This window comes from Pezoporus wallicus, unplaced genomic scaffold (genome assembly GCF_028554395.1).
Source record: "Pezoporus wallicus isolate ANWC-B61680 ecotype Strahan unplaced genomic scaffold, APGP_CSIRO_Pwel_v1 contig_6484, whole genome shotgun sequence".
Lineage (NCBI taxonomy): Eukaryota > Metazoa > Chordata > Aves > Psittaciformes > Psittacidae > Pezoporus > Pezoporus wallicus.
Window position 1 is genome coordinate 90,261 of NW_026638903.1, and position 25,332 is coordinate 115,592.

The window sequence follows — 25,332 nt, forward strand, 5'->3', positions numbered from 1 at the left end:
CACTGCTGATCCATTGATTTGGTTTTCGCCTTCCTCTGTAGAAGTCTGCATAGCAAAAGGGACCAATCACTTAAACAATGGAAAACAGCTGCCATAAGAAAGCTGATTTTCATTTAATTTTGATAGGGGTGGTCAAGTCTGTGTGGGTAACCAAAACATTTTCCCACAGACAGCTAACTATTAATGGAATGTCAGGCCTTAGGTGTGTTTGTGATAGACTGGGTGTTAGAGGAATTATATGAACACAGCATCCCTTCCTTTCTATATCAGTCTTTTCATCCTGTGCTGGAGATTGATTGAAGAAGAAAGTAAGAACAGCCCAATAATGTTATAAAACCTGTGGAGCTGCAGATGTGGATGCAATATAAACTAAAATGTGAGTCTGTTAGGCTTCTACCACTGTAATAACCTATGTCTTTAAGAACTATCTAATCTCCTATCTCACTAGTATGAATACAGTAATAATTAAAAAAAAATCAATTGGCCATACTTAAATAAGTTGCCATATTTCTCTGGTTTTTGAAGACATTAATAGAGTATTTGCCTTTGTACCATTTAAAGTGTTTTTAAATCATGGTTTAATTGTTTTATCGTGCAGCTCACACGCAGTATCGTCATACTAGAGCTTGAAAAATAACATGCAGTGTATTTCATTGGTTTTCTATTTGCAAATTTTGCCAATAGATTGAAAAGTCAGTTTATTATTTTTAATTTTATGTTATTTTCTGCAGTGAATAATTTCTGTACTGCAGGCTGTTCATGACCAGTGAATACTCACAACTTGCAGTAGATGGCAATTCTTTCTAATTGGGTAGTAACATCAGTTAATATATTTTCCTGAATGGATCATACCATTTCATCAGTTTTGTCATTTGGCAAACCAACCAAATCCAACTTTCGAAAGTCTTATCAGTATATAGAGGAAATGAAGGTGAAAAATAAATTTTAGAATTACAAGCAAAATAAAGAATATACATACAAGACTTCAGAAGGAGAATGAACCAGAAAACAAGTAACTAAGTGAGAAATAAAAGAGTAGAAGCAAGTGAAGTCAATGGCTAGAGGCAAGTTTTCAGTTACAGGATGTACTTGTCATTGAGATGTAGAAACGGCCTGACACAAACCCCATAAAGTTCAACCAAGTTCCATAAGTACAAAATCCTGAACCGGAGATGGAATGATTGTATGTATCAGCACTGGCTTGGGGCTGAGAAGCTGGTAGGAGCGTCTAGGTATGGGTGTCTAATTTCTGCCTTCAGCTGCCTAAGGGATGAATTACAGACCAGTCAGTCTCACCTCTGTGCCTGGCAAAATCTTGGAGCAGATTCTCCTGGATGGAATGCTAAGGCACATGAAAATCAACAAGGTGCTTGGTGACAGCCAAGCTTCACTAAGGGGAAATCCTGCCTGACCAATTTGGTGGCCTTCTATGATGGGGCTACAGAACTGATGGACAGGGGTAGAGAGTTGATGTCATCTACCTGGACTTGTACAAAGCGTTCGACACTGTCCCACACGACATCCTTGTCTCTAAATTGGAGAGACATCAATTTGATGGATGGACCACTTGGTGGATAAAGAACTGGCTGGATGGCCACACGCAAACAGTTGTCGTCAATAGCTCAATGTCCAGCTGGAGACCAGTAACAAGTGGCATCCCTCAGGGATCAGTGTTGGGACCGGTCTTGTTTAACATCTTCATCACTGACATGGAGAGTGGGATTGAGTGTGCCCTCAGCAAGTTTGCCGATGACACCAAGCTTTGTGGTTCGGTTGATACACTGGAGGGAAGGAATGCCATCCAGAGGGACCGTGACACGCTTGTGAGGTGGGCTGATGCCAACCTCATGAGGTTTAACCATGGCAAGTGCAAGGTCCTATACCTGGGTCGGAGCAATCCCAGGCACAGCTACAGGTTGGGCAAAGAAGAGATTCAGAGCAGCCCTGTGGAGAAGGGCTTGGGGGTGTTAACTGATGAGAAGCTCAACATGAGCCAGCAGTGTGTGCTTGCAGCCCAGAAAGCCAACCGTATCCTGGGCTGCATCAAAAGGAGCATGACCAGCAGGTCGAAGGAGGTGATCCTGCCCCTCTACTCTGCTCTTGTGAGACCTCACCTGGGGTATTGTGTGCAGTTCTGGTGTCCTCAACATAAAAAGGACATGGAACTGTTGGAACAAGTCCAGAGAAGGTCCACAAGGATGATCAGGGCCTGGAGCACCTCCCATATGAAGACAGGCTGAGGAAGTTGGGGCTTTTCAGCCTGGAGAAAAGAAGGCTGCATGGAGACCTCATAGCAGCCTTCCAGTATCTGAAGGGGGCCTATAAGGATGCTGGAGAGGGACTCTTCATTAGGGGCTGTAGTGATAGGACAAGGGGTAACAGGTTAAAACTTAAACAGGGGAAGTTTAGATTGGATATAAGGAGGAAATTCTTTCCTGTGAGGGTGGTGAGGCACTGCAATAGGTTGCCTAGGGAGGTTGTGAATGCTCCAACCCTGGCAGTGTTCAAGGCCAGGTTGGACGAGGCCCCGGGTGATATGATTTAGTGTAAGGTGTCCCTGCCCACAGCAGGGGTGTTGTAACTAGATGATCTTAAGGTCTTTTCCAACCCTAATGATTCTATGATTCTATGATTGTAGAAAAGATGAAGCCAGACTCTTCTCAGAATTGCATAGTGAAAGCCCAAGAAGCAGTAAATACAAATTGCAGCAACTGAAATTGCAATAAAACAGAAGGAAAGAAAAAAAAAAATCACTATGCAGGTAGTCAATGCTGGAACAGGTGGTTTTTCCCCATTGAGGTAATGAGATCTTGCTTGGGCGTGGCCCTGAACAGCCTCATCTAATTTCAGTTAGTCCTGGCTGGAGCAGTACCATGACCTTGTTACCAGTGAGAATTGTTTAGCAAATGAGTTCATTTTTGGAGTCCCAAATTCAACTGGAGACTACCCATACTGTTATTATGTCCTTGGCCAGAGTGTAATCAATATGTATGAGTGCATGTACGACTTCACTATCACATGCCAGTGCTAGAAAAAGAACTGAACTGTAAATGTCCACAACTTTCACTTCTCTGGTTAATCAATTCACCATTAGGGCATAAATTCAGAATTTCAAAATGCGGTGACATCTTTGAGTAATAGTGTTATATCTTTTACTAGAGATATACAATGTCAATGATACAACTAGTTAAATTATGCAAAATATGATAAAAGAATGCAAAATCCATCTGTGCAAAACTCCTCAGATTTGTAATAGAAAATGACCTATTAGGAATAAGACTAGTATTGTTTCATTCAGCATGGATGATTGCAGTGATACAGCCTTGGCTAGCCTCCAGATAACCACCCTGCCTTTTCTTCATTTTCCACTCCTTCACAGAACAGGAGAGAAAACAGGAAAGGAAAGCTCATGGGCCAAGATAAAGACAGGGGTAAATACTGGTTACCGTCAGAGGCAAAACAGACAGCTTGGGGAAAAGTAATCTAATTTATTGCCTTCCCCAAGTAGTGCAAGCAAATGGCAACTGGGAGGATTATGGTCAGTTCATAAGAGGTCCTCTCTGCCAATCCTTCCTCCTCACATTCTGCCCCTGCTCCGCTGTAGATCTTTCCCATGGGTTGCAGTCCTTCAGAATAAACCTGCTCCAGCCTGGGCTCTCGAGAGACTGCATTTCCTTCACAAAATATGCTCCCGCTCCAGGGTGAGGTCCTCCATGACTGTAGTGTGGGTTACTGCACCACCATGGTCTCTCTATGGGCCACAGGGAAACATCTGCCTCAGTGTGGTAACTCCAGGGGCTGCCAGGGATCCCTGCTGGGGTGCCTGGATCACCTCTTTGCCTCCTGCCACTCTCCCCGCGGTGCTCACAGTGTGGTTCTCAAGCTTTTCCTCTCACACCTGGGCACAGTGCCTGCGGTGGATCCATTGGATCCGGCTGGAACCCTGGCCATTCCTCACAGAGGAGTTTGAAATTAGTCTGCTTTTATATGCTCATCAATGTATAGGTATAAAAAGATAAACGTTTATGTTCATATATATGTGTATCATACACAATATATAGAAAAGCAATTCTTACTCTAATTCATCTGATGACTCCAAGCTTGCATCCATCTGCAGGAGTTCGTTTACTCTTGCTCTGCAAGGGCAGTATGATTTAGCTGCGCCGAATTTTGTTCTAAAAGTTTTCTTTCAAAAGCTTTGGTTTTAAATAAATCACTTTTTATTGTTAGTAATGGGAAATATTACAGAATTTCATACACTGTGTTATGATAATGCACTAAATTAAAGCGTCTACTGTCAGGCCAAGATTTTGATTGTGCTTTAGAGTGCTTTAAATCTGATCAGTTGTGTGGAAGATGCTCTCAAACATCCCAGTTCTCAAAGACTGGGCAAAGAACTTGTGTGTCATCCAAGAGTCTTATTTTGATCTTTTCTAAGTTCTTCCCAATTTTTACTATCTCAGTTTCTGTCAATTTACTGGTAGCTAGAGCCTCTCTTGTCCAAAGATTGTGAATGTGGCTGGTCTGCTCAGAATCTCCAGCTCTGTGAGAACTGAGGAATGCCATACCATAAATCTGGATTTAGGATCTCTGATCCAGAGTCACAGACAGTATCTCACAGGATATGAAACATAAAATCAGTATGATTTTACTTTTCTGGAGCTGATTTACTCAAAAATTTTGACAGATTAGATTTGTAACTAAAAGTTTTGGACTGGATAGTACATTTTTTGTTTAATTTACTTTTCCATTATTAAGGATGCAGCACTGGCCATCCACAGTGCTTTAACTTTATCAAGGGCTTGCATCCCCTGGCACTTTTATGCCTGGCAAGAAAATATAAAAGAAGCATATATTTCATAATGTCTTCTTTGTTAGTTCTTCAGGTATGTGGTCAAAGAACCATGCCTTATGCAGATCAGATTTTTACTGCTGAATTACTGTTCAGTGCTCAGCTATTGGCACAGTACTAAACAACTAATTTGCCAGACTTTCCTATATAAAGCAAATTACTTTTAAAGAATTTTTTCAATCAGAATGATGAAAGATATGACTTTCCCTGTTGTCCTCATAACTGCATTTGTGAAGAATTAGCAAAATACCTGTACAAGAAGTAAATCTGACACTGGTATTCTATATGAATTTTCAGTTAAATATATCAGATTACAAGAAATAGCGCAAATCCAGTGATCAACCTTACATTTCTGTGGTTTTGCTTATTCTTTATCTGAGACATAGGTCAATCTGTTCTGAAGTGATTTCTTCACATTTGCATATCTTGTGCATGAGTATGACTGTTCAGGAATGTTGTAAAAACCTATGTCAGTGACATTTTATGGTGTAATTAGTTTACAAGCGTTTCCTATAAATATCTGTTCATGTGGATTATTACCCTCCGTTTTAGGTTTTGTCTTTTGACAGTCCTTAATTTGTAGAGCTTTCAAGTTAGAAATGAAGCTGCAAAAAGCATCTGACAAGAAATATGTTTCTCTTAGTTACTATGAAATTTTGTTTGCTTCTCTCATTGCAGGTTTTGTGTGTGTTTGTGTTGGATTGATTGTTCTCTCATGGTTGTCAGTCCGGGAGTTAGAACGAGGTAAGCAGCTAACCTTTAATCTTTCTAGGAGTTCTTCAGTAGACGTTCAGACTTTGAAGTCAGTGGTGGTGTCATTATTCTTCATATTTCATGCCATGCCTTTAATGAAGGGGGAGGAGAGGTTGGGGATATTTGTTTTCCTCCTCTCCTCCCCTGGAAATCAATGTAAAAAAAATAGGCAAAAATATAAACATCTGAAGCATGTCTCGAAACCATAGAAAATAATTTTCATGGTTTAGAATTTGGGTGAGACCCCTGGAATGCAATCCAAGCTACAAAGCTTTGGTTATTCAGTTGTAATCATCAACTGCAGAAGGTAATATGACAACCATTTATGGGGTTTGGTTCAGAAAGACAATGATAATTCTCTGTGTTCTGCATCTCTTGGCATCTTTCATTTTTTATATAAAAAACCCACAATATTTTAAAGTCGTCTATTGATGTGAGAAAGATCCTACATTAGACAGTAAAGATAGTTACTCTTAATATTTAGCCAATACTTAGAACATGATAGAATCAAGCTACTAAGACTCAAAGTAAACTATCTATAAAATGTCATGATTTTCAAATGGAACTGAAATTTTGGTTTAAAGATCTTGTGGATATATATTAGCTGTGTCCTGGTAAGGCCACATTTGGAATATTGTGTCCAGTTCTGGGCTCCTCAGCATAGGAGAGATATGGAGTTACTGGAGTCCAGTAAAGGACTGATCAGATTGTGGAGCTCCCCATCCTTGGAGATGTGCAAAAGCTGTCTGGACATTATCCTGGCTAGCTGGCTGTAGGTGGCCTTGCTTGAGCAGTGGGATTGGATCAAATGACCTACAGAGCTTTCTTCCAACCTCAGCCCTTCTGTGATCTAAATTTTTGTTTGGAAGGAAATATATTCAGGTCTGTGAAACCCTCACAGCTAATAGCAAAGTGATATTTTGAAACAGTGTGAAGGAAATTTTTGGGGCAGTCATTAACCAAAAGTCCATACTATTTCGTACCGAAGAACAAGAAGACTAAACTACTGTAAACCGTATTTAAATAAAACCAAACCAACTTTTGTCAGAATACTCATGTTTATTCTTTCAATTGCTCTTGATTTTCATTCCAGATTTTAAAATTTGTTTTCCCTACTGACTTTCTTCCCCTCTTACCAGAATACTATCACACAATAAAACACAATGAGCTTAAAGGTAATGATGGTATGTTGTCTATTTAGAGCATAGGCAATAATTTAATAATGTATAAATTATAATAATAAAAAATAAAAAAAAATATTTGACTTATATGGAAAAAAAGGTCTTTGCTATTTAGAAACATTTGTTTAAACAGATTTGCAATCGTTGGAAGGATAAATGACCTTCAAAGAAGTTCTAAGTAGTCTGCTGTTACTAGTTGATAGCAAATTGTGTCAGTAGGCTGTGCTTTCCATTAAAAGCTGTTTATCACAGTATTTATTAGTTATATGCTTTTATCTTAAAAATTGTGATAACCACTTGATATTAATGCCTTCACAATCTACAAATACCAATGGTACTGTAACTGGTATGCAAAAAGCATTTTTCTATCAATCAACCAACCACATTAATTCAGGCCTTATCTGAAAATTCCCTGTGTGTTACATAGTGAGGAAATATTTTTAATGTATAATGAATTGCTTTATGTACATCTCATGTGCTGTAGCATATTAAAAATCAAGATGAAATTTGCTGTAAGGACCAGTTATCTAGTTTCCTTATAAATCCTCCGAGCACTTCATGCCTGTATTGGTAAGAAATGTCAGCTCAAACTATTCTGATACTAGTGTTTCCAGTGTTGTCATCAAAACCAGCATACATTTATATAAAAAGTGAACAGCATTTAATAAAGGAAGTGTGGAGTAGTAGTTCTTAGCTTTTTTAATCCAAAACACAAAACCCCCTCATAATTCACTGAGTATTATTCTTCCCATGTATCTTTGTCCCTTGTGTCAGACACAACGGGGCATAACATTGTCCCCTTTACCCATTTACACAGCTTCTGGAAAACAGCATTTGAAACAGAATTGAAAGTAATGAGAACTAAGGACAAACAGTATTCATTAAAACATGTTTACAGTTGTAACTATTGTAAACATTGAAAAACTTCTATCACTTTTTTGAAATCAGCACTAGGTAAAACATCTCTGGTTGCAAAGAAAACAGAAAGCTAAAACTTATTGTACTGTTGATCTGTGTAGAATAAAATCTAATATAATGTTTTTAATTCATTTCTATGTAATTCAAAGCATTGAATTTTATTTTAATTATCTAGCCAAGGCAAATGGGAGTACACATGGCTACATGGGAACATTTAAAATACTCTCTGGGACATCATTCACTCCTGCTTTGCAAAACAGATCATCAGCTGATTTCAAAGTCCTTGCCTTTGATGTTGAACAACTGGTAAGAACCTATTGGTCTCTGGTTAATTCAAAAGCATTGTAGGTACATTAATTTCCTAACGTGACCTGCTGTTGATGGCTTTTTTCCCTCTCTAAAATGAGATATTTCAGGTTTAGGACCCTTCAGACTGCAGTGTATTCCTTATTTGTGAAAATTAGTGAAGCATCAAAGAGGAAGTTTGCTTCTGTAGTCTAGATTTGGGATGGAAAATTTATTTAGTATTAAAACCACAAATACAATGTACAATTGGGTGTATTTTTAATTCCTGTATTTGCTCAAGATTTCTCTTTTCCATATAGATACAAGACGTTTTTCAAACAAGTGATCTGAAAAATGAATTTGAGAGATGTGAAATTTCCCAGTTCAAGTAGGTATAGTTTGATCCTCACTTAGCTATTTATCTCAGGAGTGCTTACCAATACCTTGCTTTTCAAGAGGTCTTTGGGAACATCCGGTATTATTTCTTTCATGTCTTATGTCTTCCAAGTGCTACTGTGGGAAGTTTGACACCATTGTGTTTCCTTGAGCAAACTTTCTTCACAGACTCCTGTATATCTGTGCCTTGACCAAACCAGAAAGGCTGAACCCCAAGACCAGCTCACAAAATTTCTGTATTTTAGAGAATCGACAAATTTCCCTCCCCTCAAGACTTATTAGTTGTGCTATGTTTGCAGGGTTACTGGCCCTTGCATCTAATTCAGGTTAGAGATCTGCTGGCATAAGCTGAAATGAATGGAAATACACATGTGTCCTTATGGACCTGTATTCACTTAACTTATATTCCTTAGGGTGTTACCAAGTGAGGCAAGCATCTGACACAGGTAAAGCTATACCCTGTAAATCCTAAAGTGTCCATAAAATAGGTACAGTAAGATCTGCTTTATTTATTTAATCTTGTTTGACCTTGTTTTTCATTATCCTATTATGTTTGTTGCCCTGCTGAATGTCAGCTGGCAAAAAAAAGACCAGTATATTCAGTGATGTCTGTTCTTAATAAAGTCCTGATTCAGCAAAACATTTGAAAGGTTGTCTTCTATTATCAAACAGTTTCAGAACATGCTTCCACATTATCCACAACATTATAAACTCAAGGGGAATTGTATGCTTTTGTGCTGTTTTGTGTTACAGGTTTTTGGGTTGTTTTTTTTTTTTTCTACAGGAAATCTGAAGATGGCTTTGAAAGATTCAAGAAGTCAGAGACTCGGTAACGGCAAATGACAAAGTGGGCAAGAGACAATGATGCTATTAATTTAGAAAGTTATGTAGACAGTGAATAGATATGAAAATACATCTTTAGAGATTGGACAAGGCTTTCTAAAGTAGACATGAAGTTTCAAGATGTAATCTTTCCTCCAAAAACATCCTTTAGGAGTAGAAGAAAAAAAAAAACAAAGAAGTTATAGTCTCTGAGACTGTCAATTTAGGAAGAAAAATGGGAAAGATAGATAGTAAAGATGGACAGAAAGATGGACAAGAAAGTAGGTAGGAAACTAGCTAGAAATTAAAGAGTATCTGTTTGTACTGAGCTTGCTTGTGAAAAGTTGCATAGATTGAGGGGCAGATCTCACGTTGTCATTAGCAACTTAAGTTTTATTAAAGGAAGGCCTAATGACACACTATGATAGGCAAACAGAGAACAAAAAGATTAAGACTGTAGAACTGGAATTCATCAAGAAATTAATGATATAATTAGTTGTTTTATAGGTGAGAGAACAAAATTAAAGAAGTATACACTATTGTGACAGCAGATGATGCAATTCTGTGATACCAGCTGCTCTTGTGATATCAATGTTTTATGTAAATACATAAAATGGATAAATATTCAAAGGTGCTAGTTCATTTGAATGACCATGCTTGCAAAACAAAAATGGGTATTAGCCAACCATGAATACATGTATGTTGAAAATAGGAAGTGCATTTGAATTAGAGCAATCTTTTTATTGGAGTAGTGCACAATTTAGTTTCTGCACACAGAATAGGACTATTCCTATTAAAATCTGGGCATCAAAGATGGAGACATCTCTGAGCTAGTTGATCAAGACTCTATATGCAAGACATGGGTTTCTAGAATTTTTTCATCTGGTCAATCTAGATGCCTTTTTTAGGAGGAGGTAGATTATGCCAAAGAATAGCTTATTTTTTTTCCATCATCTACAACCAGAATGTAGATATCTGCACTGTAAACATCTGTATTGGGTAAAATCAATTCCACACAATATCTTGACACAAATACCACAGAAATCACAGAAAAATCTGATGTCAGTGAATGTTGGATATGGCTTTGAATACACCAGTAAGGATCTGTCTTCATTTCTTCTTTGAAATAATACTTGAATTATTATTTTGTCTCAGAAGTTTTTTTCTAGTTGACTCTTCATTCAAAATGTTTACCCCTTTGGGCAATCTTGTTGTTACATCACCCTTAAAACTCTGCTGAGTCACAAGGATAGCAATAAAAGCTTTTTTTTTGCTCACATGGCCAAGAGATTATCAGAAACATGTAAGAAATTAAAGAGGAGAGTTTTGCCATATATTGCAAACTGTGAACTATGGTCAGCAAAATGGCAGGATTAATCTCCTCTTATCAAAACCACTCCTGAGTGAATTGCCATTGGGTAGTATACATGCTTAACAATTCAAAGTTTGTACCTATACTTACATAAATGGAGAAAAATAGCAAGCATCATACTTTGACACTACTTTAGTCTAGCTACAAATATGAAACGTAATAATAGTATCTAGAAGGAATGGAAGAGAGCAAACAGAAAACACTCTGGATAGAATTCAGGTGCCTTAGAAGTCAAATGTAGTTTAATCACTGATTTAAAAACATCTGTGCTTTTAGCCATTACTGTTTCCCTATGAGAATCTATGCAGTCATACAGCAGATCCTCACAGATGCAAAATCCACAGATGATGTTTGCTTTATAGAAGTGGTTCACTTTGTATTATAGTTTTGCAACATGAATATATTACATAATTGTCATGACACTTCAAGGTTTACCATAAATATTTCAGGGCTTAATCTAGAAGACCTGTTGAATAACAATAAACCTACTTCTTCAGTTTATTCGAAATTCATCTCTGTTGCAGCAGTTGATATAAATGTTGTTTCGGTTTTTTTCCACAGTGAAAATAAGAGCAGATAAAGAAAAAAAAGCCCTGTTTCTTCAATGTTCAAACCTAGTGATAAGAGGTGTTTCTTCATGTGTGATCTTTGCCAGCCAAAACTTAAAGATAGTCTGACTTTACAAATGTAACCTGCATTGGAATGAAATATTATCTAGGTGATAAGTCATATAGCAAATTTACTTCATCAGCTTGCATTTCTAATAACCTTCTTTCTTTTGTATTGCTAGTGTTGTTGTGATCTTCACCCTTTATTTTAGCCACATGGTAACAGTTGAGAAAGTAAAAAATGAGCTGGTTTTGCATATCAACTCAAATAAAACTAATCTTACTCAGACACTGAAAATTGATGTGAACAGCATACAAGTCACAGGTAAGACTGGTAAACATTTTTTGCCTCTGTATAAATTCTTGAGAACTGCAGGTAGCAGGAATGAAAATTTACACTCCCAACCAGCAAAGAGATTGTTACTTATGGCCATGGGTGCCCTCCTTCACCATTAGAGAGCTTACAGTAGCAGCTAAATGAACCATTTACAACTTTGTCAGCTGGAAAGTATGTCAGCATGGTGTATGCTCATTAAGGAGGGAGTAAAGATAAAAAGAAGTGATTTCCCAGTGAAAACCACTCGATTTCATCTCTTTAATGTAGTATAACATTTGTGATTTCATTATCACTCAAATTAAAGCAATTAAGCCTCAACAGTGTTGTTTCATAAGTAAATTCAGTTTTGTTTCTCTAAAGAGTAAGAAAAAGGGCTCAGCCTTACAGTGAGTGAAGACTCATTTATTGAAAAGATGTCAGTCAAAACATACCAAGTAGAGTGTGGCTTCTGGAGAAGCATGCCCAAGGAACTGACCTCATATTGCTCTAAAGCATATGTAAAATGTAAATGGAAGAAAAGGAATGTGGCTTTTAAGTAGTTTTAAATTTTGCAGATATACAAATATAGTGATTTTATGTAAGTACTAGAAAATATATCAAAGCCTGCAAACAAGATTAATGGGATTCCTTGGTTTTATCTCCTAAAGCTTCAAACCAGACCTTTACTGAGGATGAGGATAAAAAAATAACTTGAATCCTTTGAAGTGGAAGTTGATTAGCTGACATCTGAAGGCATGCTGGCGATGCTATTAAGTAGCAACTGATAGCAACTGATTGCTTTATGAGGGGTGGGATCTCTGATGTACAATGTCTGTTACTCTATTCTAAAATGCACATTTTTTGCTTAGTATATCAGATGTTTGAAAGCTAAATCCAGAGTCTTGAAATCTTTATTTTTCTTTACTATTTGTACCACATTTCCAAAGTTGTTGTGAATACCTGCACATCACTGTGGAAAGTGATTGCTCATTATACTTTAAAAATGCCACCAAAAAGAATATAAAGAGCTTTTTAAAAGGTTGTATATCTATTGATGAAATTTGGAGTAGTTAAACTTTTCTTGCTGTGGATCATTAAAATCCCCTTTTCATTTGAGAGATCATCTGTCCATTCCATCTGCAGTGCTTCAATGAAACGACAACCATAACTAATTAACATTTATAATCATATATGGCACTTCTGCATCCTATATCTCAATGTGTTCTTCAAGCCTTATTCCTATTTCAGAGAGGGAGAGAACTGCAACACAGGTGTGGCTTGATTGAAATCATGGTTTGCACAGTGATTAAAAGTAGCTTACTTTCTTGCAAATTATCCCAGGTTAATTTTAACTCATTTATCTGATCTAAATAATGTTTTGTAAGACACAGGTGCTCTGAAAATTTGCACAGTATAAAAAATGCCAAGACAGATATTTCCCAGATGAAGACATTTTATATGCAATACAATGAACTGGGATTGAGGATTGAAAGGTGTTGATATAAACCTTTCTTCCTTAGGAAGATCATAGATTTTGAGAAAAGACTGGGAACAGGGTAAGGTGATCATAATGAGGACGTTGGGACACCGCTAGCTATTCAAAAGAAATAGTCACACCTGATTTATTTTGTTTTTTTAATTTCCTTTCTTTGAGTTGTACAAATGGTGACACAGTGCTATGAAAGGAATTTATAATGAATTTGCTTTCTTCCAGTAACTGCTGAAAATCTTACTACAATGATGCCGTTAACTTCAGGTCAGTCTCTTTCAATAAATAGAAACTATTTTTTTTTGTCACCAGTACAGCATGAAGAAACATAAAACTTGCTGTTCAGCTGGTATAACTTAGTAAAGGTGCCTTGGCTATAGTTGGGTCTTGAAAGAGAGGGTCGATTCAGTGATAGTTAGCCACTCCCCATCATTTTTGACCATTTGAGAAAGCAGACACCTGGAGTCTGTACAAAAGCTCTAAGAGCTTAATTACTGGATCAAAGGAAAATTGAGTATCCACCAACCAGCTGAGTTGCAAGCTGAAGTTTTTGTGGATTTAAGCAGGTAGATGAGACTGGGGAGAGCTACTCTTATGCTGTGGTTATGAATATACTGGGAAATGTTGATTGATTGATTTTCCTTCCACTCTACTACTGGAAGTCTTATGACAATATGAAGCAGACACATCTTGATCTCACAAATTCACAGAGTGCAAACCTGCAAAAAGTCAGCCAGACAGCTGAATAATACAGTAGGTGCTTTGTAGATACAGATAGGGTTGCCATGTTCAAACTGCATACAAATTATCGTGTATGAATTCTCCAGGACAGGGTGCAAGACCAGGAGCTTCGTGCAACTTATGTGAGCTAAAGATATGCACCTGTGACTATAGGAGCCAAGTACTTGTTGATAGTCTAATTACAACCATAACGAAGAAAGAATTGTTATTAGTTACGGACCTACGAACATGTACAGTCCAAAGTGTATAATTACTGCAGCTTATTCTGAATGATACAGTTAAAACTGCTAACATACAAATTTTCTCCTATTTATCCCTGCCTCTGGTGTGCTATCTCGATGATCCCGTGAGTCATAAGTTCAATGTTGCCAATTATCCTCAAGAAGAATTGGGGGGGGGGGGGGGGGGGGGGGAGAAAAAGTGACAGAGGAAGGACGGAGGAAGGGAGTTGGGATTCGTCAGCACCCCAGGCTGGAAGGAAAATGTTCCTGGTGTGGATTCCTTTTTCTCCCTTTGGTCTTGGGTTTGCCTGGGGTCATTTTTGTGTGTTTGCTAATAATGTCTGCTTCCTTGTTCTTCCTGTTTCACTCCACAATATACCCAAGTATTAACACATTTACATCTCCTGGATGCTTGGGTTTTGGCTCTATTGACCCTAAAACCATCCTTATCCACCTCACGTGTTACTTTAGTGAAACTGCACAGTAACTGAACATTTTCTGTTTGTGCTTATACCACTGATGCCTCTGTCACCTTCCTGTGCTTTTCCTTGCATGTTTTTTGCCGTCAACTTGTACATGCACTATTGGGAGTACCTGTAACAATCCAGATCTCTTTCAACAGTCTTCAAGACATAGCTACCTGTTAATTGTTCTGTTAGAGCTGCTTGCTTCTGCAGGTGTCCATGTTTTAGATCTTTGCATGCTTAATTCCTTCCAAAATAGTGATCCTTTAGACACTGTTTAGACAGATATGTAACTAAACACATATATAGGTATATAACATATATGTCTGTGTATATGTATATAACACTTTGACAACTACTGTGAAGGTATGTATGAAGCTTCCTTCTCTGAATGTAACTGAGAACAGTCTGTCCAGCTGCACACTCCCTGCACCTTCTTCTGGACTCTCCTCTCTCTCTGTCAGAGGAACTGTGTTCTTAAACTTGCTGACATAGAATGCTCTGTAATCCATTTAATACATAGTGACCTAGCTTAACTTAATGGTGTTTGCTAGATAAGCATGCTTTAATAGAAAATTGGTAGGAAGTCCTCATACAGGTTTGTGCACTTCTAGGTTTGGGAGAGCAGGAGCATCTAATAAAAGCATGATATCTGATGATCAGCAACTTTTGCCAGCAAAACTGATAGAAAACAAACTATAGAGGCCTTACTATGTCTCTCACTTTATTCCTTCTTGCCTTTCATCCTATGAACTAAGGGATAAGATGAATTAACTGTAGTGACATAGGGATCTTTTTGAGCTGAGTACATCACCATCCTACTCTCATATTTAAGTCAATGTAGAAAGTGAAAATAGTAAAAAGGGATGCTAATGCAAATTCAGAGGAAAAGAAAGACTGTTTGGAAGAGGAAACACCAGGGGCATCCTCAGTAATTGCTATTAAAAGCACCACTAAATGGAAGTTGTGTTGGAGCCATCACAAATGAGCATTCCATTTTCCAGAGTGTTTTGCACTTTATTATCACTAATACAAATCTACTTATGTACCTAGGTATTTGTTCATGTGCAATTATGCATGTATATATGTAAATATACAAAGACTAGATAGTTTGAGGCTCCTCTCCTCACACTGCAATAATTGATTTGTTGAGCAATTTGTGGAGTTATTTATAAGAAAATATATATTTTAGTACTAATATTGAAGTTGTTGTAACTTTTCAGTTTCAGATTCAGAGTCTAACTACAAGCTCCTTCACACCAACTTCAGGTCAGAACTTTTACATACCAGAGGAAGACAAGAAAGAGTTGATACGGCAGAGGGTTTGGAACTAGATGATCTTAAGGTCCTTTCCAACCCTAACGATTCTATGATTCTATGATGCCATTTTAACCAAAAAACTAACAGACAAGCAAAAAAGGTCTTTTGAAGTTAGTGAAAAGCATGTGACTAGAGATAAAATAATGAAATCTAAAATACACTTGGATTCCATGTTATTTTTCTTATGTTTATTATGACACTTGGCCTTCAGGATCAAGGCCACTCAAGCTGGCACTACTGTACCATTACCTAAGCTGGGATTTGGGGATATAGCAAATAGTGTAGATATAAGAGCAGACTAGCTGCTTCTTAGTTCTTCCTAAACTTGGGTTGTATTTTCCCAGGTTCAGGACAGCTCACTACAAGCAAGCCCTCAACAAGTGCAGGTAGGTAACTGTGTATGGGAAGAAGCAGGGAGGTTATATGAAATAGTCTGAGACCTTAGAATCACTTAGAATATACTGGTTTCATACAACCTCTTCTTACGTCATTCAGTTCTCACATCCCATTCCTACAAATGCGTGATATGTAGGTTTACCTTTGATTTGACAAAGAAAACCTCTTCAAAGAGAAGGAAATTCTAAGAGTACATTCTACAAAAATGATATGTGTGTGTATGTTGATATATATATATATTGACATTCATACTCATTTTTGTTTCCTGTTGTTTCTTGAGGCTTTAACAAAAAAAAAAAAAAAGGAAAAAGCTGTTTGAATCTTTGAAAACTTCCCTTATCCTTATTAAATGGCGAACTATATGTTATTTATAGGCATTTTCAAATGGATCTAATATATTTACTGCCATTTTTAGTTGAGTATAGCAATTACATTGCACTTCAGGGTAATCTGCTGTTTAAAAAAAAAGTTAAATATTTAACTAGCAAATGTTAATTTCTTTTTATCCAGTAGGTGGCAATACTGTTTAGCTTTCTCAGTTGAAGAATAAATTAGACTCAATCATGTTGTATGTAAACAATGTTTTCTTGCATATTGGGCTTGTGCAAAACATATTCATTGCTCATTGTCTGGGTTTCTGCTCTGGGTCTAGAATGCACAGTTTCATCTCTGTTCGTATGTGGCAATTCATTCATTGGCACTGTGTCTCCAACACTTGACTAAAGTATGGTTTTCTTTGATTACCAATTGGATGCAGAATGGCAGCTCTTTTTCTCTACACTGTTTTCATTGCTAGCACTGGAAGTGTTTTGTAAAGCATTTTGAAATGCTACAATACTTCCAAATACATCCAAACCAATTTCAGTCTTTTTCACTTACACTGATATACAATATTATACAAACATCTAGTTAATTTGATAACAGAACTAAGTTTTATGAAAAAAATAAATCAAGCAATAATGCTTAAAGGCTTCAATTTCAGTTTTGCATATTAATATTTTTCCTTTTTACTTTTGCAAGTGCAATTTGAATGTATTCATACTTGCAATTTTGAACTTTTCCAGTTAGCATTTACCAAAGTAAAGAAAAGGAACTATGTGAATAATACCAGGTGAATAGTTTCCATGGAATTTAATGCAATTATCAAGAATTTTGAAATTAGTAGTTATACAAAGCTCATTTTAGCTGCATATTTTTGTTCACTTTAATAGGACCTGCTTGAATTCTACAGATGTCTAAGACCAAAGAAATCTAAAGACTAAAAGATGATGTTTGCAGTGGATGAACATTTATGCTCTAAGAAAACACTAATACTAAGATTCCACAATTTTAAGGACCTGCCCATGTATTATTTTTGAAGAAATTTGCTCTTAACTTACAAATTTAGTTTGAAAATCTGAAAAGAATAGGGTTTCTGATAATCCTAGTATTTTGAAATCCAGTCTTAAAGTCTTTAATTTTCCAGATATGCTGGTTAAAAAACAAAATTATTTAACATGACAAAGTGCAACATTAGGATAAGTTGAAGAAATGGAAAGTTGAAGAAATTAAATTGTATTCAGCTAGACCCAGAGATTTTCACTCGTATTTAAACCAAAGTACAGTTTTCTCATGTTATTCAAGAGGAAAATATCATTTATTGTATTGCATAAGATAGTCTATTTCTGTAGAGGAAGTAAATGGGAATTCATGGAAATTTTCTGCCAGCCCTACTTCAAGCTTAGTTTCAAAAAATATGTCAGTTCTGAGAACTTCCTCCATTCTGTGCCAAATTTATCTTTTTAGTGTGTGATATTTCACTCCAGGCTTCTGAAAATGCAGTTTTGTAAAACACAATAGAGTGGGTGATTTGATTTGTGCTAAAGTAACCAGAGGTAATTCAATTTTCCTTGGTAGTGAAACAGCATTACTGCTCTGCTGTTATTGCTATTTTCTTTATTATTTCAGCTGAATGTTTGCTACCTGCTGAACTTTGTGATGATGGTGTAACCTGCATTAGAAATGATTTATTTTGTGATGGAATCTTGGACTGCCCAGATAGTTCTGATGAATCTGAAAAAAGATGTGGTAAGAATGTAAATCCCTGTAAATAAGTCTTTTAAACACGCTTAAACCTGTCAGTAGTTAGTAAATAGTTTATAGACAATAAATTGCACAGTGTTTTCTAACAAAATCAATTCTACAAAAATATTAACAAGACTGATTGTTATAATCTTTATGTTGTAAATAGAAACAAATGTCTTTAACTTCTCATTAATAAAGAATATGCTTTTTAAATAATGAAATAATTGAACAAAAATAATAAAATAATAGAGACGTTTCATATAAAGTTGTGTACCAGTAATATCAAATAATGTTCATACAAAATAAATTAAAATTATGACCCTATAAGGATACAAATTCACATTACCTAGTATCAGAAACCCCCTAATTGAATATTTGGAGCCAGAAGAGAGTTTTCTTTTTTGATTCCAGCATTAATATTGTCATATGAAACACTGCAAATAGCTTTTTCTGTGTTACTGTGTATAGTCAGCTACATTGATATTGTACATCCAGAAACTAGATGGGTCAGGTCCTGGCAGCATTTTGTAGTCAGAGCAGGTGAATATGACTGCTGCCACAGCAGGATGTAGCCCTGGCAGGATAACTCTGTGTGTTGGCTACCCACTTGCATCTCACTACAGAGTGTCAGGAAATGGGAGTGTCTATATGACTGACGCAAATGTTTGAGTTGCTGTCACCTCAGTGATGATGATGTAAAAATCTGGGCAAGCAGCTCTAGGTGGCCTTGTTTGAGCAGGAGGTTGAGATAGATGACCTCCAGAGGTCCCTTCCAACCTCAACCCTCCTGTAAATCTGTGAAAACCTTACAAATCTGACACCTGATTTTTTTTTAATGGAAAAAGTTTATATCCTTCAGTGCCAGTGGGTTTATTTGAATACCTGATTGGCTAGTTTCCCTGAGCACCTTTTTGTGCAGAGCAGCCATTGCTCCGTGTAAATAATATGAAGCTGTACCAAGCAATCTACGTTGCTGCTTACCAAAGCTTGTGTGCAGCTTTTTGGTACACAGGAAGGCTTGTATGTTAATGTTATCTGTATTGATCTTCACAGCCTCGGTTAAAAGCCTGTAAAGTTTTATTGCAGAGAACTTCGCAGATGTTTTAGGAGACAATGGGGCAATTAACTCCCTGAGTGCATTATTTGGTAGTTTTTTTTTTGGGGGGGTGTTGTTCTTTTGTTTTTTGTTTCTTTGTTTGTTTGTTTGTTTTAACTATAGAATTTGTTGCTAGAAATCTGGAAAGCTTATTCCCTTCTGCTGTGAGAGTGCCTTCTGAGCTTTCCTGAGAATAATGGTGAGGGCAGTCTGGTCTGAGCTTTCCAAAACATAAAATGCTGGGCTCTGGTTTAAAAACAAACAAGCAAGTAAAAGACCATTTTTTTTTAAACAAGCTGCAAGCTCGATTCTGAAGGCTGGTGACAGACTGACCCCTTCTGCCAGAAGTGGAAATTTCTTCAGAGAAAATCGCAGACCTGCCCATTACCTGCATTTTTCTGAGTGCAGCCAACTCAGAAGGGTGACTGAGCTGAAAGTTTGGGGAAAATATCCATCCAAATACTTCAGTAGAATATCCACTGAAACACATCCAAATGTTTATTTAGCATAACAGCCACATCCAGCCAGATAACAACGATGGGCTCTGAGCAGGTCCCTTCACAGCTGAGGAAATCAGAAGGTGCTAAAATAAACTCAGCTAGACCTTTGTCCCACTGCAAGCATTAAGGTGGTACAACCACAGTTACTCATTCATTTCTACCATCATACAGTTGTTTTGAGACATGGATTTTGCTTGGTATTTTATTTTTTTTAATTATTATTTATTTATTTATTTTATAGATTTTAGATTATTTTTTATTTTAGATAAGCTAAATAAAAAGTGCATATCCAGATAGTTAAGAAGTAGTATTATATATCTCATCAAAATTAATGCTTTTTAGGTACAAGTTTTGCTCACATTTTATTAAAGTTGTTACAGTCAGGCCTGCTATATAGGAAAGGATTTAACTGTTGTTTACATTGGTAGATACAGACAAAAATAAGCTCACCTACTTGCAGTCAAAGCTCTGTAAATATGACTTAGCTCTGCCCTGGAGGCTACACAGCGGTTTAAGTTATGAATTGTGTTTGAGTAGACATTTTCAGTTGAGGCATAGCTCATGGCTTTTGGATTCAATTCAGGTATCTCCCTGAATGTCTACCATATATAAATTGTGAATGCCTTGCTCCTTTGTAACTGAGGATATAATTTCTTAATCAGCACTTTAACGGTCATTAAAGCATATGCACAACTGAACTGGAAATTTCAGGAATGAGCATACAAATAAAAGTACTCAGACATAAGGAAACCAGCTACAGTTACAGTCCACTTCAGGGAGCTGGATGATGTGCCTGTGTTCATCTTCACTGATGCCTGGTATTTCCAAGCAATTCATTCAGCTACCATTAGTTTCTCAGCTTCAGCTCATAACCTTGCAGAAACGCAGTTCTGGCTGGAGGACAGATTGTTGCTCCATGACTCCTACATTTTCAGTCTTAAAATTTTCCATCCAAAAACTCAGAGCTTTTCTAAATTTATATATTTAAGTTTTTTAGCAGACTTTGCAAAACCAGTGGAATGAGTGGCAATAAGCAGTATGCATGTTTGGGATACCTGCCAATTTTTCCACCTCTTTGATATTTAATTTATGTCCAAACCCTAGACTAACAATACAGTCATATAAAAGCTAAAATGGCCTAGATTTTCAGGAGTGTTTCAGAGTTTCACAATGAGATTTACAGCCAATTCATGTTTCGTGCTATAAGCGCTCTTGCACATAACAAAGTTGCTGCCCTTTAAACAACTGGGGTTTTTTTTTCATCTTGATGATTATTTCCTCTAGTAATTCTGATTTTAGAATATGTTAGTGGCTTTAAAATATAGGATACAAGGATGAATTTTAGTAGGTTTTTTTTCCTGCATTAGACTGAATTCAGTATAATCTCAGATACTCAGCAGAGATTCAGACAACTGAAAACCTTCATTTCTTTGGGTTTATTGATTAAAATTATCTTGAAAGGTTTCTTTGTGGCTCTGCAATGCAGTGCAGTAACAAAAGGTATTGCAAAAGTGCGGTTGGGAATTTCAATGAAAGGATCTCCAGAGAAATGTGAAAGTCTGAACAGCATCTGTTAATAATGACTAGCATTGCTGAAAACAGCCATGAAGAACCTAAGTGTGAGGAAAGGGAGACTGGAGGCCGATCCCAGGAGGTGTTTCTCTCTGCAGACTTTCTTTGCAGTTATCATATGTCTAGGCTAACATTTTGTGATTACCTACCTCACAGCACTACAGTAATAAGAGATCAATCATATGTAAGTCAGGAGGAAATGTACTGCCCTTGGCAGAGAAAGGTCCTGTCAAGTGAAATATGTGGGCTTGATCTGAGCAGTTTGGGGAGCTTCTCCCTGCAATTCAAGGATAACAGGATTAAGTCTTCCTAATGTGCCCTGTATGTAACATAAGTAAACAGGAATGTACAGCAAGGTGCATGATGGGGAAGCAGGGAAAGTGGTTCCTACAAAAGATGTCTCCTGTCTGATTAGCAGAACAAATAAGCTTTTCCTCAGGGCTCCAGGAGGACGCAGAAGTATAATGACTTCTGCCCCTCTTAGACCACACCTGTTTCTGCAACAAGGAACTTCTAGGAAGTTCTTCAGGGAAACAGAATCATAGAAACCTGGAATGGAATCCTGGGTTGGAAGGGACCTAGTTCCAACTCCCCTGCTGTGGGCAGCGACACCTTCCACTACACAGGGTTGCTCAAAGCCCCAACCAACCTGGCCTTATGTACCTGGGACACAGATCTCCACAAGACCTGGGTAACATGCCAAGGTTTGGTGTTTTTTTTACTTTCAAAAAGGCTGAGTGGAGGTAAAGAACAAATGTTTTCTTTCTATACACCTTCTAGAAAAAGGCAGAGAGATGTAATGCCAGTCCCAGCTATCTTCCTGCTCATTCCTGAGACATTCTATTGCTAGACTCTGGATGAGCAGCCTAAGGACCTCTGCCTGAATCTTGCTGTCCTGTTGCAAGTTACTTACTGTCTCTTAAGATATAAGAAGAAACAAATAAGATGAAACAAGAAAAGCAGAAATGAATTTTTGACAACAGCAAACTTCTATCATTAATTTTATTACAGCAATATACTATATCTATTTTTATTACTGCCAGTGCTATAAACTCCTTTTTAGCTCAGGATGTGTATTGCTAACCACTTGTTAACAGTAACACTTTTTTGCATACTTCATTAATAACAAACTGGGCACTTTCCTTCTTACACTGATTTTATTCTTCTCAATGGGAAGTGGTTGCAAATATCAGTCCATTGGTAAACATATGAATTAAAATGGACAGAAAAAATACTTCTATACCAATACCCAGCTCTAAAGCTGTAGCTTTTTCTGAAAAAAAGGGTTATATAGAATAGTAACTCTCTTTCATGGGCCTTTTTCTCTATGTATTTAAAATTTTATGTGTTCTGTTTTCCTCTTGAAGGCCATGAAGATTGCAAAAGGGAATATGTTTCTATTCCAGCTCATGCATTAGACATATCATCATTAATAAAGTTCATTCTGCACTGTCTTTATTAACAGTACATGCCTAAGCCTGACTGAAACAAAGCTTGATTTTTATGTTGTGTTTGCTACAGTGGTAGTCAGAAAGAATTTTACACTTAGAAAATGAACAGACAAGGAGCCCCAGTTTATCATTTTATATAGCATTTCCCACAGGAGGATTATACTCAATAAAATTTCCATTTAATTATCAATATGATTGAGTATTCATAATTTGGATAGTCATTATAGGTATGATTTCATTCCTGATGTTAATGAAAAACTCTATCTAATTTCTGATTATCTGCCTCAAATTGATGAACTTGTCCTTACCTCTCCAGATAATCATGTATGGTACTGATTTTATTCTTATTTGAAAGCTGTATTATGATTTCTGAATAACTGAAGAAAAAACATTAGACTTATTCCTAATGTAATGTTCAAGAGATGCAGCAAAAGTTTCAGCAGTGCCTTTGTGTCTGCTGAAAAAAAAGCAACTCTACATGAATTAATGTTTCCAATCTTGCTGAGGCTTAAAAAGATATTTTTTTTAAGTAACTTTTTTTTAAACTGAAAAATGTGCATAGAATGGACTAGCAGCACCAAGGAAACCAAACTAATAAAAGCTTTTGAAAAACTATATGATGATGGATGACATTTACCTCAGATGAATGAATTTGATAGCTGGCAGGAAAGTACTCAGTAATATATAAAGCAAGGGACAAGGAAGATCACAGAAGCAGAGATAGCAATAGTCAACCATATCCTTTCTTGCTTTTATTCACATAATATCATATTGTTTCTGGTAGTGCAAACACAGTTTCCTGATTTAAAGTAGCTGTAGATGAGAACTGCAAAGGCAAGGTCCTGTTTCCTTATGCATGTGTAAAATAAAACCAAAGAAAGAGATTTGGATTAATTGAGTCTAACTGTTGAATTTGAAGTATTTGGTTTGGACTAGTTTGGATTAATTGGATTGTCTCTAATTTAAAAGTAAATTATCTGGACTGCTTTTCTTCTCCTATAGTGCTTTGAGATCAAATAGCCATAGGAATTTTAAGTGGGAGTAAGTTTGTCGTGTGTTTTATTTTGTCTTTCCATTGTTGCTTACAAATCATTTCCAAGGTAATACAGGTAAACCAATGTCTAAGTTCACTCTTACTTTGGTTCTGATTCTGTTTTTCAAATAGCATTTTGACAAATGTGCTTCACTGTATCTTTACAGCTGCAGTTTGTGATGGAAAATTTATGTTGACTGATTCCTCTGGGTTTTTTCACTCTATGAATTACCCAAAACCATATAATTCAAACATCATTTGCCAATGGATTATACTGTAAGCTATCTTCCTATAATTTTCTACCTTGCTTTTTTATTATGAAGTGATATTGTTTCCTGCACATCAAATTTATGCCATTTGTTTGTATTCCCAAACACCCGGTATGGAAAATACGTAATAAACCCCACAAATATGTCAATAATTTTCCCACATACAAAAATTCTTAGGTATGATTTTGAAAAATCTTGTGTATTATATACATGCACAAGAATATATTTGTAAGCTCAAAATAAATCACATAATTCAAAATAATTGCAAGATATTTGTTTCAAAGTATTAGAGTAAATGCTAGTCTTTAGATAATGGGTTTATATGATATAACTGTTAGTAATAGATGGAATTTTCAAGAATCCCCTTGTTATTTATGGGTATGCTTTTCTGGGAGTTAACAGCACCTTCACTTCTAAGTAATTTAAGAATATGTTTTAAAAGTGCATGAGTATTATTTGACATAATAGCACCAAATGCCTTTTAAGCCTAGACACAAGAAGTGGAATTGATTTAATCGAGAATATATACCTACATGAAAAGACAGCTATTTGACTGACACTCTAGATCTACTTCATAGACCAGGGAGAAAAAAGATAGCCATAGTATGTGATAAATCTCATTCTAAAGTACACATCTAAATTAAGTTAGATGATTGCAAGCTGGAAGCTCCTGAAAACCCCTACAATGACTGCCAATTCAGAAGTTAATGCTTTGAAAGGCCGTAATTCTTATGATGGTTTTGTAACACTGGCTATTCTTTGATTCTGAGAACTATTAGTTTGGTAGAAAAGTTTCAAAGGAGATTAAGGAAATGCCTTTAAAATTGGATAAAATTTGGACTTTTCATTTCCAAGGCTCCTTTGAAAGTGCTAGTCTTTGAGTTTGTTCAGGTCTTTCATCTTCAAAAAAAACTCATGGTTTTCTTTCTGTTGAATACATTTGTTCCTTCTCACCTTCAGCAATACTGTTCACCAATTATTACTGGGTACACTGGGTTTTGAGAAATAGGTGTGTCACAGGAAAAACACAAATATTATTCAGGATATAAGCATGTTCCTCAATTCGTGGTCACAGAATTTAAGCATGCTAATTTAATTGTCTCAATTGTACTACTTCCTTCTAAGATGTTAATTTTGTTTAAAATACTGCTGTAGCTGCATGAAGCATTGTATTACGTAGATAGCTGCACCAGGCATGTAGCTAACAAAAACT

At 36.6% G+C, this 25,332-nt stretch overlaps 1 protein-coding gene across 1 annotated transcript in view; it reads left to right on the forward strand.

Annotated features, from left to right (window-relative positions):
* The first annotated feature begins 5,451 nt into the window (after positions 1 to 5,451).
* Positions 5,452 to 25,332, forward strand: part of TMPRSS15 (transmembrane serine protease 15) — a 53,364-nt gene continuing 33,483 nt past the window's right edge. Inside the window, exons 1-8 of the mRNA XM_057413034.1 lie at positions 5,452 to 5,596; positions 7,880 to 8,010; positions 8,310 to 8,377; positions 9,170 to 9,214; positions 11,370 to 11,512; positions 16,083 to 16,124; positions 18,082 to 18,201; positions 24,018 to 24,126. Of these exons, the coding sequence (XP_057269017.1) occupies positions 5,452 to 5,596; positions 7,880 to 8,010; positions 8,310 to 8,377; positions 9,170 to 9,214; positions 11,370 to 11,512; positions 16,083 to 16,124; positions 18,082 to 18,201; positions 24,018 to 24,126 (803 nt within the window). The remainder of the gene's footprint in view (positions 5,597 to 7,879; positions 8,011 to 8,309; positions 8,378 to 9,169; positions 9,215 to 11,369; positions 11,513 to 16,082; positions 16,125 to 18,081; positions 18,202 to 24,017; positions 24,127 to 25,332) is intronic.